The sequence below is a fragment of the Phalacrocorax carbo genome, chromosome 11 (genome assembly GCF_963921805.1).
Source record: "Phalacrocorax carbo chromosome 11, bPhaCar2.1, whole genome shotgun sequence".
Classification (NCBI taxonomy): Eukaryota; Metazoa; Chordata; class Aves; order Suliformes; family Phalacrocoracidae; genus Phalacrocorax; species Phalacrocorax carbo.
This window is the reverse complement of record NC_087523.1, coordinates 10,396,116-10,409,209: the sequence shown is the minus strand read 5'-3', so window position 1 is coordinate 10,409,209 and position 13,094 is coordinate 10,396,116. Positions and strand designations below refer to the sequence as shown.

The following is a 13,094-nucleotide window of genomic DNA, read 5'->3' as shown; positions in this document are numbered from 1 at the left end:
GTTGAACATTATGGTATTACACTCCACCGTTCCCTCGTTCTTAACTGAAATGAATACGGGCATCGCAATAGCAAGGCAGAGGAGCTGCCTGAATCTTTCTGCAACCTCTGGGAAGCAGTGGCTCACAGTGCAGAGGAAGGCACCACGGGTTAATTAGTTGCTATCACAGAATAAGCTGTCACTCATTTTTCCTTCTAACCTTATGTTGATTCTTTCAAGTACAGCATGGTTTTTTTCCTAGCTACTGTAACCAAATGTGCTTTTCTCGTGACTCCGAATTAATCCAAGTACTTTCAGCTGGTATTTTTGTAGTGATGAAATGTGGAATGTACGTTTATGTATATTAATTATATATCTTAATTTCCTAATTTGCTGACAGTTTTGAAGGAAGACAGCTTTGCTTTTTACCATTAAGAAAAGATGTTAAAATAAGTTTTCTTTCTGTAGATGAATGCCCACCGGATTCACTTCCACTTATTTTCTCTCTAAAGATATTGCTTTTAATCTTGTTCATCTACTAAAAGGTACCTGAACACCCTCTTTGACAATGTGTAAAATTAGCAGTTGCTTTAGAACTAGAAAGAAGACCATAAGCCAAATGTTGATCTATGAAAAAAAATACTAAAACAGTTGAAGAGTCTTGCTAAGCTAATGTGAAGCAGCTACACTGACTTTTTGGGTTTGTGTTTCTGGGATTTTCTTTTTCACAGCACGGGCAAAGGAGAATCATAATGAAGCACCACCCTAGTGGAGAAAATGAAGTTCAAATGGAACAATTCAGTAGCACTATTTAATGTTTCATTGATTTGGAAGATACAAGTTCAGTGGCTTGTAAGTACTGGTCAGGTGTATCACTCCCTAGATCTTGTCACAACACAGGACAAAATATAGTGGAGTAACAACAAGAACAGCTGACTTCTCTTAGTGAAAAGACAACTGAAAGGTGAAAATAGTCTCAATGGGTCTTCATGAGTTTCTAGGTTCAACTGCTAGAACCTGCACACAGAGAAGTGGCACGAGTAAATGCCTAGACTAGCACAAACATTAGGGAGCTTAGTACTTCAGAGTACTACTAAAGATGCAATTTGAAAACGCACAGACTGACCAAAGCACTTACAGGACTTCTGCCCATTACTGCTCCCAACTGTGTGCAACCTCTCTAGATCAAATGCTGTGAATTATGGAAGCGGTGCACTGACTTTAAAGGTTGAAACAGAGATACATATACAGCAGAAGAGCTACTAAGCCTGTGACCGCGGAGAGGATACGCGACCCTGTGGTCAGACCCAGAACTTGAACTTTATTCACCCACTCCTTAACTGAAAGCTTGCTGACATAGATGCCCACACCTCTAGCATAATTGTGATTTGTACCTTCCTTCAAAATATGCCTTATGTACTGGAACTTTCCAGCAAATACTGACAAGTATCTTTGGACTGGCTGGAGTTACGACATGATTCACAGAGGCAAACTGCTTTCTGAAGCATATAGCAAATATTAACCCATTAAAACAGCTCAGAGGCATCCAGGTGACCCATGAAAGCTGGGATCTGTGTAAACGAAGACAAGTTTTACTGTAGATTAAAATATTCAAAATACAGCATTGCCATTTTGTATAGTGCCCGGTGGCAGAAATGAAATAAAACAATGTTCTGTTATGATGTTTTCTTGAGAAATTAAACTCATTCCGATTCTGATGCAACAGAAACATGGCAACTATGATTATTATTGGGGATTTGTTCATTTTACATCAGTAAACCATTGATCTGTTTGAAATTGCAAAGCATAGTGCACAGACTTTGAAAACAAAGTAAGGAGATCAGCCTACAGCTACAGGTATTTTAGAGTGCATGTTCTCTGATTTATTTAAGACCACAGGCTTTACGTAACTCAGCAAAAGCTTGCCAAAGCCATATTGGCCAGACAGCGAATTCTTAATTTGGTGAAGCTCAATAGCTTGTTTTTGAAAGGATTATAACCTTATTTTCTATGTCAAATTACTGCCCAATGAACCATGACTGCAAGTGTTCTGGTCACTGGTGAATAGCATCTTCAGCAATCACTCCTGGCATGTGCCAGTGCTCTGGTATTTATCAGCAAAGAACCAGTTTTCAATTTCATATTAAGATACTTTTATTTTAAGACAAAGCTTTACTATTTTATGATCCATCAAAAAAATCTGGTATGTTACAGGGCTATCCCATACATGCAGCTATGCATGTATTTTGCTAATGAACCTATTAATGGAAAAGCCAGGGAAATACTACATTTACTGTTAGATATAGAGTAATTCTTTACTTCGTATGCATAATCTGCCAAAAAGTATTTTAGTATGCTTAGTCTGCCAAAAAATAATTTAAGTATTGACTATCTTACTGTCTTCCCATTATGAACAGATGTTCCAGCTTCCTGAGTAATGAATTTAGGAATTCCCCAAATTATATGGCCACCTAGGAGCTCAATAAGCATAACTGATATGGCAGCACTGTATGAAAGAAAACCTCATAATGATTCTATTAGGGAATTAAAATATTAATGTAATGTAGATTAACAAATTACACAATCACAGTATTTCACATTTCTTCCATCCTGTATCTGCTACCCATACAATTTCAGGAAATCCTTTATTCTGGTGAAGAAGTTAGTTTTATACTTGTCCTCTCCTAAAAATAACATCTAATCTTTTTTTACTAAGTCTTAACAGGAGTTCCTAACTTAATTCCTTTGTGGAATCAGTCACCCAGTAAAACTAGCCAGTTTTGTAATTGGTTAATAGTTTCTTCTTACAAAAATACAGCAAAAGTTTCTATAGGAAATGCAAGTTTACATTTGAAAATAGATACATGACTCCAGCTAGAAGAGAAAACAAAGACAAAAGGTCATGTTTGTTCTGAGAGGTTGTCAGAGCAAGTTAACTCCTCTCTTAACAGGCCAGCCACCATGTTCAGCAAACTTCAGTTCTTGCTTTGGATGCATACAGGTACTGACACAGGCTGCTGCTAAAGGTCTGAAAGTAGGATGATCACAAGAACAGTGCTGGAAGGCAGGACTGAAATGACCTGTGACACACACAGAGCATGAGGAGTACGAATCAAGAGTACCAGTCATGGCTTTTTTCCCCTATTATGACCACTAGTCCCACGCCATCAGCTTCAGATATCATTGTTTTTACTGAGTAGTTTAAAGAGTGTAATTTTATAGATGGACTAGAGGCTGATAATGTAACTAGAAACACTTTCTGTTTATTAGGTTACTGCATTTCATAAAAATGCCATTTTAAAGCTGTTTACTTGAAAGGGGCCACCAAAACCAGAAGTCTGCAAGACTTTACCTCGAGTGAATTACTACTGCATATTAACTACTGTGGGTACAATTTTCAAAAGTAGCTACAGCAGCTAGTGTAGAATAATGTTCACCCTGGGCAATGCTCTGATGTTTATATTTGCATATCTCACTTTTTACACCTGACCTTGTTTATAGATTAGGAGGACAACAGTAAAACTAAACAAACGTTTAAATGTTCTGCTAACTTGATACTGAACTCTTCTAAATCTCCACTCCAGGAAAAATGCATAAAATAAAGCTTACTGTTTCTTAAATTGAAAACAAATAGATGTTCCTATACCCATTTTCTACCTTTACTCTTAACTAAGGGTATTCTGTAAAAGGAGAACAGAAAACCAAGCTCTATACAGCAGAAGAAACCAGTGAGAAGTTGCATCTTACTTTCACAAGGCTCTGGCCAAGGGCAGCAGCACAAGAGGATACAGGGCTTCCAAACTTCCAAAATCAGCAGAGAAGGACAATGATCATTTCTGGACACATGCTGATGGACAGCAAGCAGAGGCAGGTAGCTCTCCAATTTTAACTGCTGTTTGGACACTGTTACAGCATGAGATGCTCATTGAAATGACAACTTTAAGGGGAAATTAAGTACTGCAGCAATGTAGCCCAAGCAGCTCTGCAAGCACAATCACCAAAGGCAGCGAGGCCACAAGGGGAACACCACCACCACAGACCCGAAGGACAGGCACACCGAACCTTGTTCAACCAGAGTCAGGCTCAGGGTAACCCATTTAACCTGCTCTAGAAGTAAAAGTTTTGGAGACTAGTGGGTAAAAGTCAAGCCTTTAACTTATTTTTTTTTAATACAGTTTATTTTTTTTTAATATAGTTAAGTCTCTGGACATCAACACAATCACCAGCTTGACAAGAAGTTTCTGCCCAAGCACACAAGCCCATTATATGACCACAAAGAAAGCTACTGGAAACACTCCAATGACCAAAGACACAATCACTGTTCCATACACCAGTGACCTGGGTGGAAAGGAGGACAACGCAGAAATGAGGATATTTCCAACATCACTTGAACCTTTTTGTATCACTTCAAAGTATGGCCACACCGTGACCAAACTCAGCACAAAATTAGGTCCCACAAAGCCAGCAGAAGAGGACTGAGCAACATTATCAACTGTTTCGGTATGATTTCCCAAGGATACGTGCTCAGAAAATATTCTCTTCAAAATTCCTTCTTAAACAACTAAACTATCAGAGGTCTCAAGCTGTTTGCAGCATAATTACAGCCCACTGGTTAATTCAAATTTGTTTTCCACAGAAACAAAGCAATATTTGGCTCAGGCATTGCTATAAAGCTTTTGTTCCTAACAGCATTTAGTCTCTCTGGGAGCCTCAGTATCGCATCCACATTTATCTATTTGACAAAGGGTTTACATTCATTGAGCCATTTGTAGCTTAAATTTGCAGACTCAGATTGTTAAACGATGCTAAATTAGAAGCGGTTCTCTAATGACTTTTTGCCAAAGTCAGTGTCAGTCTATTGATTCCTACTATTAAAAACAGAAAAAGCAAAGCAAACACACATGCTTCGTAGCTTTTCTACAGGAGAACTACTACTGTGTTTCCTTGATGTTCAGAAAGGTAATATACAACAGTCACCCAGAGGCTTCACAGTTTAGGCTGGACTGACACTGCGCGTCCTGTTCTCTGCCCTTTTTATTCAGTCTTCAGTGTTCAAAAGGCAAGTCGTAATTTTAGCTAAATGCCTACTTACATTACAAAACACTTAAGAGAAGGGATTGCATGCACCAGCAGATTACAGCTCTACCTGATGTGTCTCTTAAATTTGGTTTTCATACACACAGAAATTGTTAAGTTTACAGATTACAGGTTTTTGTCTCTAAGGAACTATACGTCTACGGTGGTACCTCCACGTTCAAGATTTGGTCACAGAATATACAACCCACTGTATTCCTGTAACAGATTTAGGAACAACTCCTTTCCAGAGCGTTGGCTTTTTTCCCCCTATATACTGTACAGAATAATCTTGATAGCTTAAAAGCCAGCAAACAAACAAACAAGATTCTGACATTACTGTTAGGTTATTAACCCTTGCTCTTTCTGCTGGCGAGGTCTGCTCTACCATTCCTCTTGCTTTGTCACTACCCATAGATGGTTTAGCATTGCTTTATTACAATCTCCTGGGGAGAATGGGGAGGGGGGATGGCGATTACTTAATTTAAATTCTAAAATATTTTTCCCCTACATGATAAAGGGTTTAAATCTAAGCTTGTCAGATAACAGGTGTGGGTGACTTGTCCATCCCATGAAAAAAAACACATTTTTGCAACTATCTCAGTCTCAGCTGGACAAAATATTACAGCAATAATATAGATGTGTACTTCCACTTTAGTGTTATAGCTACACATTATTACACTACAATTCCCACTACTACCATTTAGAACAAGTGCCTATTATTTTAAAACCCCAATATTCACCAAGTGCTTTATGAAAATCCATAGGTATCCCCACCCAAGCTTCAGCAGAAAATACTGCATAACACTAGAAATGCCAGTGAGTAGAAGGTGGCTGCACAACAAGATTCGTCCACAATAACAAGGAAATAATGGCGAAAATGATAAACCAGCACAACTGACATTCTGGCAGACTAGGCTGAGTAACACATTAAAGATAACTCAATAAACATACTTTAGCATGTCACAACATAATGTCAATATTGCAACATCACACTGTATAAGAAGAATGTGACACTGAGGACCAGTGAGCCACAGCATCACCTATAAAGGTCTGCCCAGGAAAAAAAAAAATCACTAGCACTGGGAAACTTTATGACAGCCAGGTTTGTTTTTTCCCTTGTTTTTGCCAGTTTATTACGGCAATGAAATTTCACATTTTGAACTTAAAATAATCTATTGGAATACCTATTATTTAAAGAGCAAAAGTTAGATCAACAGGCACAAATGAGAACCCTATATACTAAATTGCTGGGACTAAAAGCAGACTTCTATTTTTAAGTCCCTTCTATTCTCCACCGACCCAATTAATCTGTTTACGTGCATTGTCAGATTAGTTCAAAAAAATACTTGGGGCAACCTGCATTGACTTCCAACATGTTGAAATTTGAAGTACCTAGGAAGTAATTGCTTAAAATGGAAGCTTTGCCAAAGACAGAGGAGTCTGTTGGTGTGACTAGGTGTAGTCTGTCAAACCCTCTAGAGCCCAACAAAAGGGTTTATTTACTGCAAACGACCAAAGACAACAGTAGAGGCACATAGGGTGGGCTCACTAAAGAGAAGTGCCTAATATAGATGGTCTGATGAATTATGCATACACACCTTTTCCCATTTAAGTATACATCACTGTATAGAATAAATTCAAAGAGTTCATTGCAGAGCAAATCAGAGATTTTAAATAAGACATGAAAGCATTAACCTATATAACCTATATAAGCAGCTAAAACTAACACTGATTACTCCAGAGTATTAAGAATTTATTCCACTTTTCTGCACAGTAACTGATTTCCATTACTGCAAAACATTTCCTATCAGACAAATTCCACAACCACATGACTCAGGACAGACAGACTGCTGCAAACCCTTTGAAAGCAATATATTTGGAATATTGCATGTGTTTGGTTAATTATTAGTCAGTTACTTATGAACACATGCAAAGGATAGTTCCCATCTAAAATACCATAGGATAGAAGGCACTAAGTTTACAAACAGATTATTCTGCATTAAGATTTTTTTTAACACTTAACTGAACATTTAACTTGTCAGAAAAAAGCTAGCAATGATTCTCACATGGCAGAGGATTATAGAATAATCCTATGTCACAGTATTTTTGAAAATAGTATTTTTGCATTATTGAATTCTTTTAGAAGTCCATCATTGTACTTTAATCTCCAGAGTTTTCCATTCGTGTTAATGGAAAATGTGCACAACTGGAAAACAATATAAATGACATAGTGTGAATAAGAAAGAACGCTCTTCATAGCTCATAAGGTATGAGATGACGTGGCCCCTGAATAATAACTGGGAGACATATTCCTTTACACCTCCAAACTGTTATATATAACCAAATTCTGAACTGTTGCTTACCCTCTCTGAAGCAATTCTTAACCTCTGCTTATGTCAGTCACTGGTTTTTGTTTGTTTTTAACATACAGCCATAGCTACAATGCCAAGGAATACCACTCTTCAAACTCGCTATTACTCACCTTGTCCCTTCCTCTGACTCACTTGCTGAAACTGCTCACCTGCCCACATACTATCTTAAGTCACATAGGTCTGTCCCCACATAGCCAACACAACTGCAAACATGAATATCATTTCACTAGCAGAGCATAAACTTGCTGTAACAGCTTTCGCACTCAATTTGACAAAAGGAATCTATATTCTAAACCTCAACGCCGTGAGCATCATGAAAGAAAACGCAAAGCAGCTTGACAAAGGCGCACGCATGCACACGTACCTGCGCATTCCTAACTCATGCACCAAGCCAGGCTGTGTTACGCCTAATATATTGGTCACATGCCAGTGCTCCAACTCTAATACTATATAATTTTCCCTATGCAATGTCACTGGATCTCTCCATCAGCTTGGGAGAAAGCTCAGGCTACTCTGGACCAGTTCCACCAGAAGCCACGGGATGTCTGCATTTCCCTTCAGAGACACCTATCGTCTTCTGTGTAACATGAAAAGTTACCACTTGCCATTAGGATATCCTGAAAATATTCCAAATAATTAACTGGTGGGAAACAAAGCCACCCGCCAAAAGGCAGCAATTCACTGCTGCTCCTTTCCCACTGCCAGGAAAGCAGTACAAGACCCAGCAAAACCAGCAGGCTTCCCAGTAACAGAACCAAATCCTCACCTACAAAGTCGTCGGCTCAACTTCAGCAGGTCGGTCCCTTACTTCATGTTCTACCCGTCCACAAGTTTCCCACAGCAGGGGACTCTCTGGGACAAGCATTTCGTACTCATTCCCCACGTGAGGAACTACAGCAAACTTTTCAAGCAGAGGCTGCAGCTAAGCCGCCCCAGCTGCACAGCAGTTAACTGTTTTACAGTGGTACTTGGTACATAGATCCCTGTTTCATCCAAGAAGCCAAACGTGCTCGTAACTGCCAGTCTCAGCATTTTGATACAGGGAAACTAAGGCAGAGTTCAGGTATCAGGTACACGGACCAAATAAAACACTAATAAAAATCTATGTGTCCTGACAATCAGTTTAACCTCTAGATAAGTTACCTGTAAATCATAAGCAGGATTAAGCTTTTAAAGTTAAGGTCAACTGTACTAGAAAAGCCTGAAAAAATCTGATTTTTATTTCATTCATTCCCCCGCGCCCCCCCAAATCACCTTTAAGACCTCTCTACTTTACATTCTAAATTATACTACATTTTAAGATTAAGATGTCAAGTATTAAAGGGATTAAAAGCTCAGTTATACCTCTGCACACTCTAGATCCAAAATATCAAGTATAGAAATGTTCATCTGTGAATTCAAGAGGTTTATGGTCATTTAATTTACATCAATATATGTTCTGTCTCACACGCCGCTTATTCCTGAATCTTTTACTCAAAGCATAAGCCTCTTGCCAGTGTGCAGAGTAATGCTTGTGAAAAGTTATAAATGTGAATGTAAAAAACAGATCACAAAACAGCAGCAAATTTACTGTAATCTCTGCAATGAAGATAATGAATTCCACCACCTATTTTACTGGTCAACCTAAATTATAATGTTCTTTTAATCAGTTGATATAGACTGCCTCATCAAATAGGTGCCATTTTGTGATGTTTCTCATACTTTATACTAAAGTATATGAATAATTTTAACATTAGATTTAAGAGTCCTGCTAATGGCAGGACTGTGTGCCAGTGAAGAAATGTCTCCATAATCATTGGGATACATTGACTCATTATAAAAAGATTATTAAGGCTGCTGATCACATATTCCTTATGCTCCAGATAAGCTCAGCATCATATAGTTAAGCATGATCACTAAACCTGTTCACATACTTTCAACACTCTGAGATAATCAGCTACATGATCCCCATCATAAAAGCTGGAGCATACACAGAGCTTGATTAGCAATTTAAAGGCGACACACAAAAGAAATGCTTGGTTTCAGCAGCAGACAGATCAGACTGGGATATTTCTGATTTTTCTTGCATTTAATAAGCACTATAGTTTAAAAAAACAAAAACATACAAGACTAAAGACAACATTGTCCTGAAATAGGTTCAAAATCCTGACAACTCTTTTTTATCATTATACTTTCTTTGTATTTAGTCATATTTTTAAAAGAGTCATAATAAGTAGCAATTTATTGGAAACAGCTTATTTCTAGTAGCCTTAAACATATTTGATGCATTCAGTGAGTGAAAAGGCTGAAGCACTTCCATGAAAATTTATCTTAAAATTGGAGTGTGCACAGCACAGGTTCTATACAGCCAGGTTAGCTCCTCAAACCCCAGCCTTTCTGACTGAGAACAATAGTGACCACGCATACAGCGTTGTATTGTTTCAGTTCCATCGCTTATCAAAGCATTTCTTAGCAACAACCAAAAAAAGATGACATTTAGAGGACCTGTAAATTCTTACAGCATGTCCCTACAGCAGCTGGAGCAAAAGCCTATGTGCAAAAGCTGCAAGCTTAAAAGTAATAATGTTATAGATATTAAGCTGGAATACAATTGGAACGTAATAGTCTTTATACTAATTTCCAGATAAGGAAGTCATCTACACTGCTACTTGTGCATTTTAAAGCAACTCTTCCTCATGTTCAAATGAGCTGCTTTCTTAAATAAAGGCAGAAGCAATTCAGTGCCCTATGCTCAGTTTTATTTCACTGAAGGAAAAAAAAAAAGCCACCTGTATATGCTAACACAGAACTCGTAGCAATGAAATGTGAACAAAAGCTCCATCAAGATTTAGCAAGGCAAAGGCATATTGTTTGCGTCTGTATTACAATACTTTTACACGAAACTACTTCACATGGACAAACTGCATAACTACACAAGTGTTCAGACATGAACAATTTATATTTGTTTTAAGCCTTTATTGCAACTTTGTAAAAAGACATTCAATTTGTATTAAGGATAAGACTTTCAAGAATAAAACAAGACCAAAGCAGGATGTCTTCTTTTATACAAGAACTTACTCGAACAAAAGTGCAGTACAATACAGCAGGTGATTCCATGTTTAAATTCCAAGTGTAATAGTCGGGAGGAGGAAATGTTAGCATATATGCTACAAAGAAAGCCTGCCTCAAAGCTTAACTTGTCAATTCAAGATCAGCACTACAAATTAACAGCAACACGAACTTTTCAGATGAACATGTACGATAGTATTATGAATATGGCTTAATCTGCACAATTTCTCTACATTTCAACAAAGAGGGAAAGACTCGACACAACATCCATCGTGAAACATCCAGGATAAAATCTAGGGGTCTACATAGAAAACAAGGTAAAATTCCGAGTGCCAATGTCATTTAATATATAACAGGGTATTTTGCCACAGGGTAGTCTCACAAATGCAATCCCACCTTATTATCCTCATTTCTCTCACTTACATGTATGCTGGAGAAAGTGGCGATGACCTGGATGTTTTAAGCACAGGAACTGGGAATTTCCAGATAGCAGGAGAGCTCGTTTTCCATTTCAATGGCATGTTGTCACCACGGTACTACAATAACAGTAAACAGCGTTTCCATAACAGACTACCAACTAGGACTTCCATTCCACACACTACTGACACAGCAGTGGCTGCTGCTAAGAACAAGGAAATGATTCTGCCAATGCCCTTAAACCGATGCTTCCAATCTGTAAAACAGGGCTGCAAGGCATCTCCTTTTAAATCCTGCTGTCCCCTAAAGCAATATGATGATTCTATCCTTCTAACTCAACAATAGTGCCACCTCGTTAGGGAAGCGCTGACTGCAGTATATTTAAAAAAAAAAAAGACTGCACTGAGCACACCAGCACAATGCAGCTTTATTTAATAAAAGCAGCTAATTTTTAAAGAACTGTTTCTGATGCTATTGTTCTATCTTAACAGGGACACTGCAGCACTGTACTATATTCTCTTCCTATTAACCTCATTTCTGACCAATGGAAGCAGAAAAAAAAAGGTTTCATATGAAAATGAAACAACGTACCTACTCAGAATACACTTGTCATCCTCTGAACATTCTTCTTTTGAGCTGCAACAATACAAATGGGATATAAATCTCAGCATAGCCTTAGGCCACGGCTAATAGAGATCAGTGACTAAATTCAGCAGCCTGTTTTCCTCCTGTGCAAGCTCTGACCAAACAATACAAGAATGCCATTATGGAAAAAGCCCATTGCAAAAATCAGTCCTTCTAATCCATAGCTAGGAAGACAAAATAAAGCACAAATCGCTGCAGGTTTCTGCATGCTCTTCTAATAGCTTCTGGTTCAGGATGCTCTCATTTTCCTATTCTCATTTCCAAGGAGGATGAGCAAAAATCTCATGCATTTTACAACATGCTATGGGAACACAAATATCACTCTGTCTTCTGCAGTAGAGAAGCAGAGTAGCATGCTGTTAATAGCAGTCCTTGTAGGGACGCTATCAACAATCTAATTCTGAACGCCCCCCCCAGCAGCTCACAAATTGCCTGAAGAACTGACGGAGCAGACGGTCGCGCAGGTGTCCATCAGGGACCACTCTGCAACTCTGTGCTCTGCCTGGTGACCTCCCGGGGCTGATGACAGCAGGGAGTTTAGAAGGCAAGCGATTAAAAAAGGGAACAGAGAATCTAATCGCATATTGACCGTAAGCAAAGCAGGTTTCTAGGGAAAATAAGGTAGGAGCTTCAACTACATTGACTCCCTTACAAGAAAAAAAAAATTTAAAGAATCACTTTTAATGTATTACCACAGTAGACCAGAACAAGACTGTTTAAGATGCTTATTCTACATATTTCAGAATAACCTTTGCACAGAATGACAATTTTTCTGTTTATCAGAACAGCTTAATCCTACCACAAAAATGCCAACACCCTGTCACACTATTCAGCAATAAAGAACAGAACCAGGAGCAGAATTTCTGTGAATTTAAATGTTTTAATAACACTTAACACTCTGATAGGTTTTTCATAATGGTGAAATGTACATTGTTAAGTTTATTTTTGGGAAGAAACCACCAGGGAATAATTGCTGCTTCTGATAATTATTTAAAACGTTTGCCCAAAACTATTTTGGGCATTCGAAGCTGTTACCATAACCACAGGCAAGGAACTAAAATAACCCAGGATGATCAGAGCAGAGGACTAATTCAAAACCAGATGCACCTATTCGACAAACAACTGAAGAGCTCTCCCACTTCTTTAAAGAAGTTCTAAATTACACATGAGCAGCATTAACACAGGCAACAAATTTCACAGGAACTGCAACTTGAACACCGAACAGACATTTGCTGTGTAGGACAACAGTATTTATGTGCTATAAATATTAAGAAACACTAGCTCTGCAGAGAGCAAGAACACCGTTTTAGCACAAAGAGGTCTTACTTTTAGTAAAAGAATTCATGCATTTACATGCCAACAGCCATGCTTGTGTGCACTCACTGTAAATATTGCATGCAGTCTCATACATATACACAACACCAGACTAGTACATCGTGCCTTCTCTGCACTGGCGACCTAAAAGTTAACTTGAAAGATGTTAGATAGCAGCTATTATAACCACAAAGAAAAAGATCATGATTTTGAATTCATACACTCAGCCTTGCTTTTGCTTTT

The 13,094-nt window shown here is 38.2% G+C and overlaps 1 protein-coding gene across 11 annotated transcripts in view; it reads right to left on the bottom strand.

The window, feature by feature from the left end:
• Positions 1–13,094, bottom strand: part of KLHL13 (kelch like family member 13) — a 91,467-nt gene that overhangs the window by 31,947 nt on the left and 46,426 nt on the right. Inside the window, exon 1 of one of the 11 annotated variants that reach the window (XM_064462989.1) lies at positions 10,899–11,051. The exons of the other annotated variants lie outside the window; for them this stretch is intronic. Coding sequence (XP_064319059.1) covers positions 10,899–10,996 — 98 coding nt within the window. The 5' untranslated portion in view covers positions 10,997–11,051. Of the gene's footprint in view, positions 1–10,898; positions 11,052–13,094 lie in introns of those variants that run through there. 11 annotated transcript variants of the gene reach the window in all.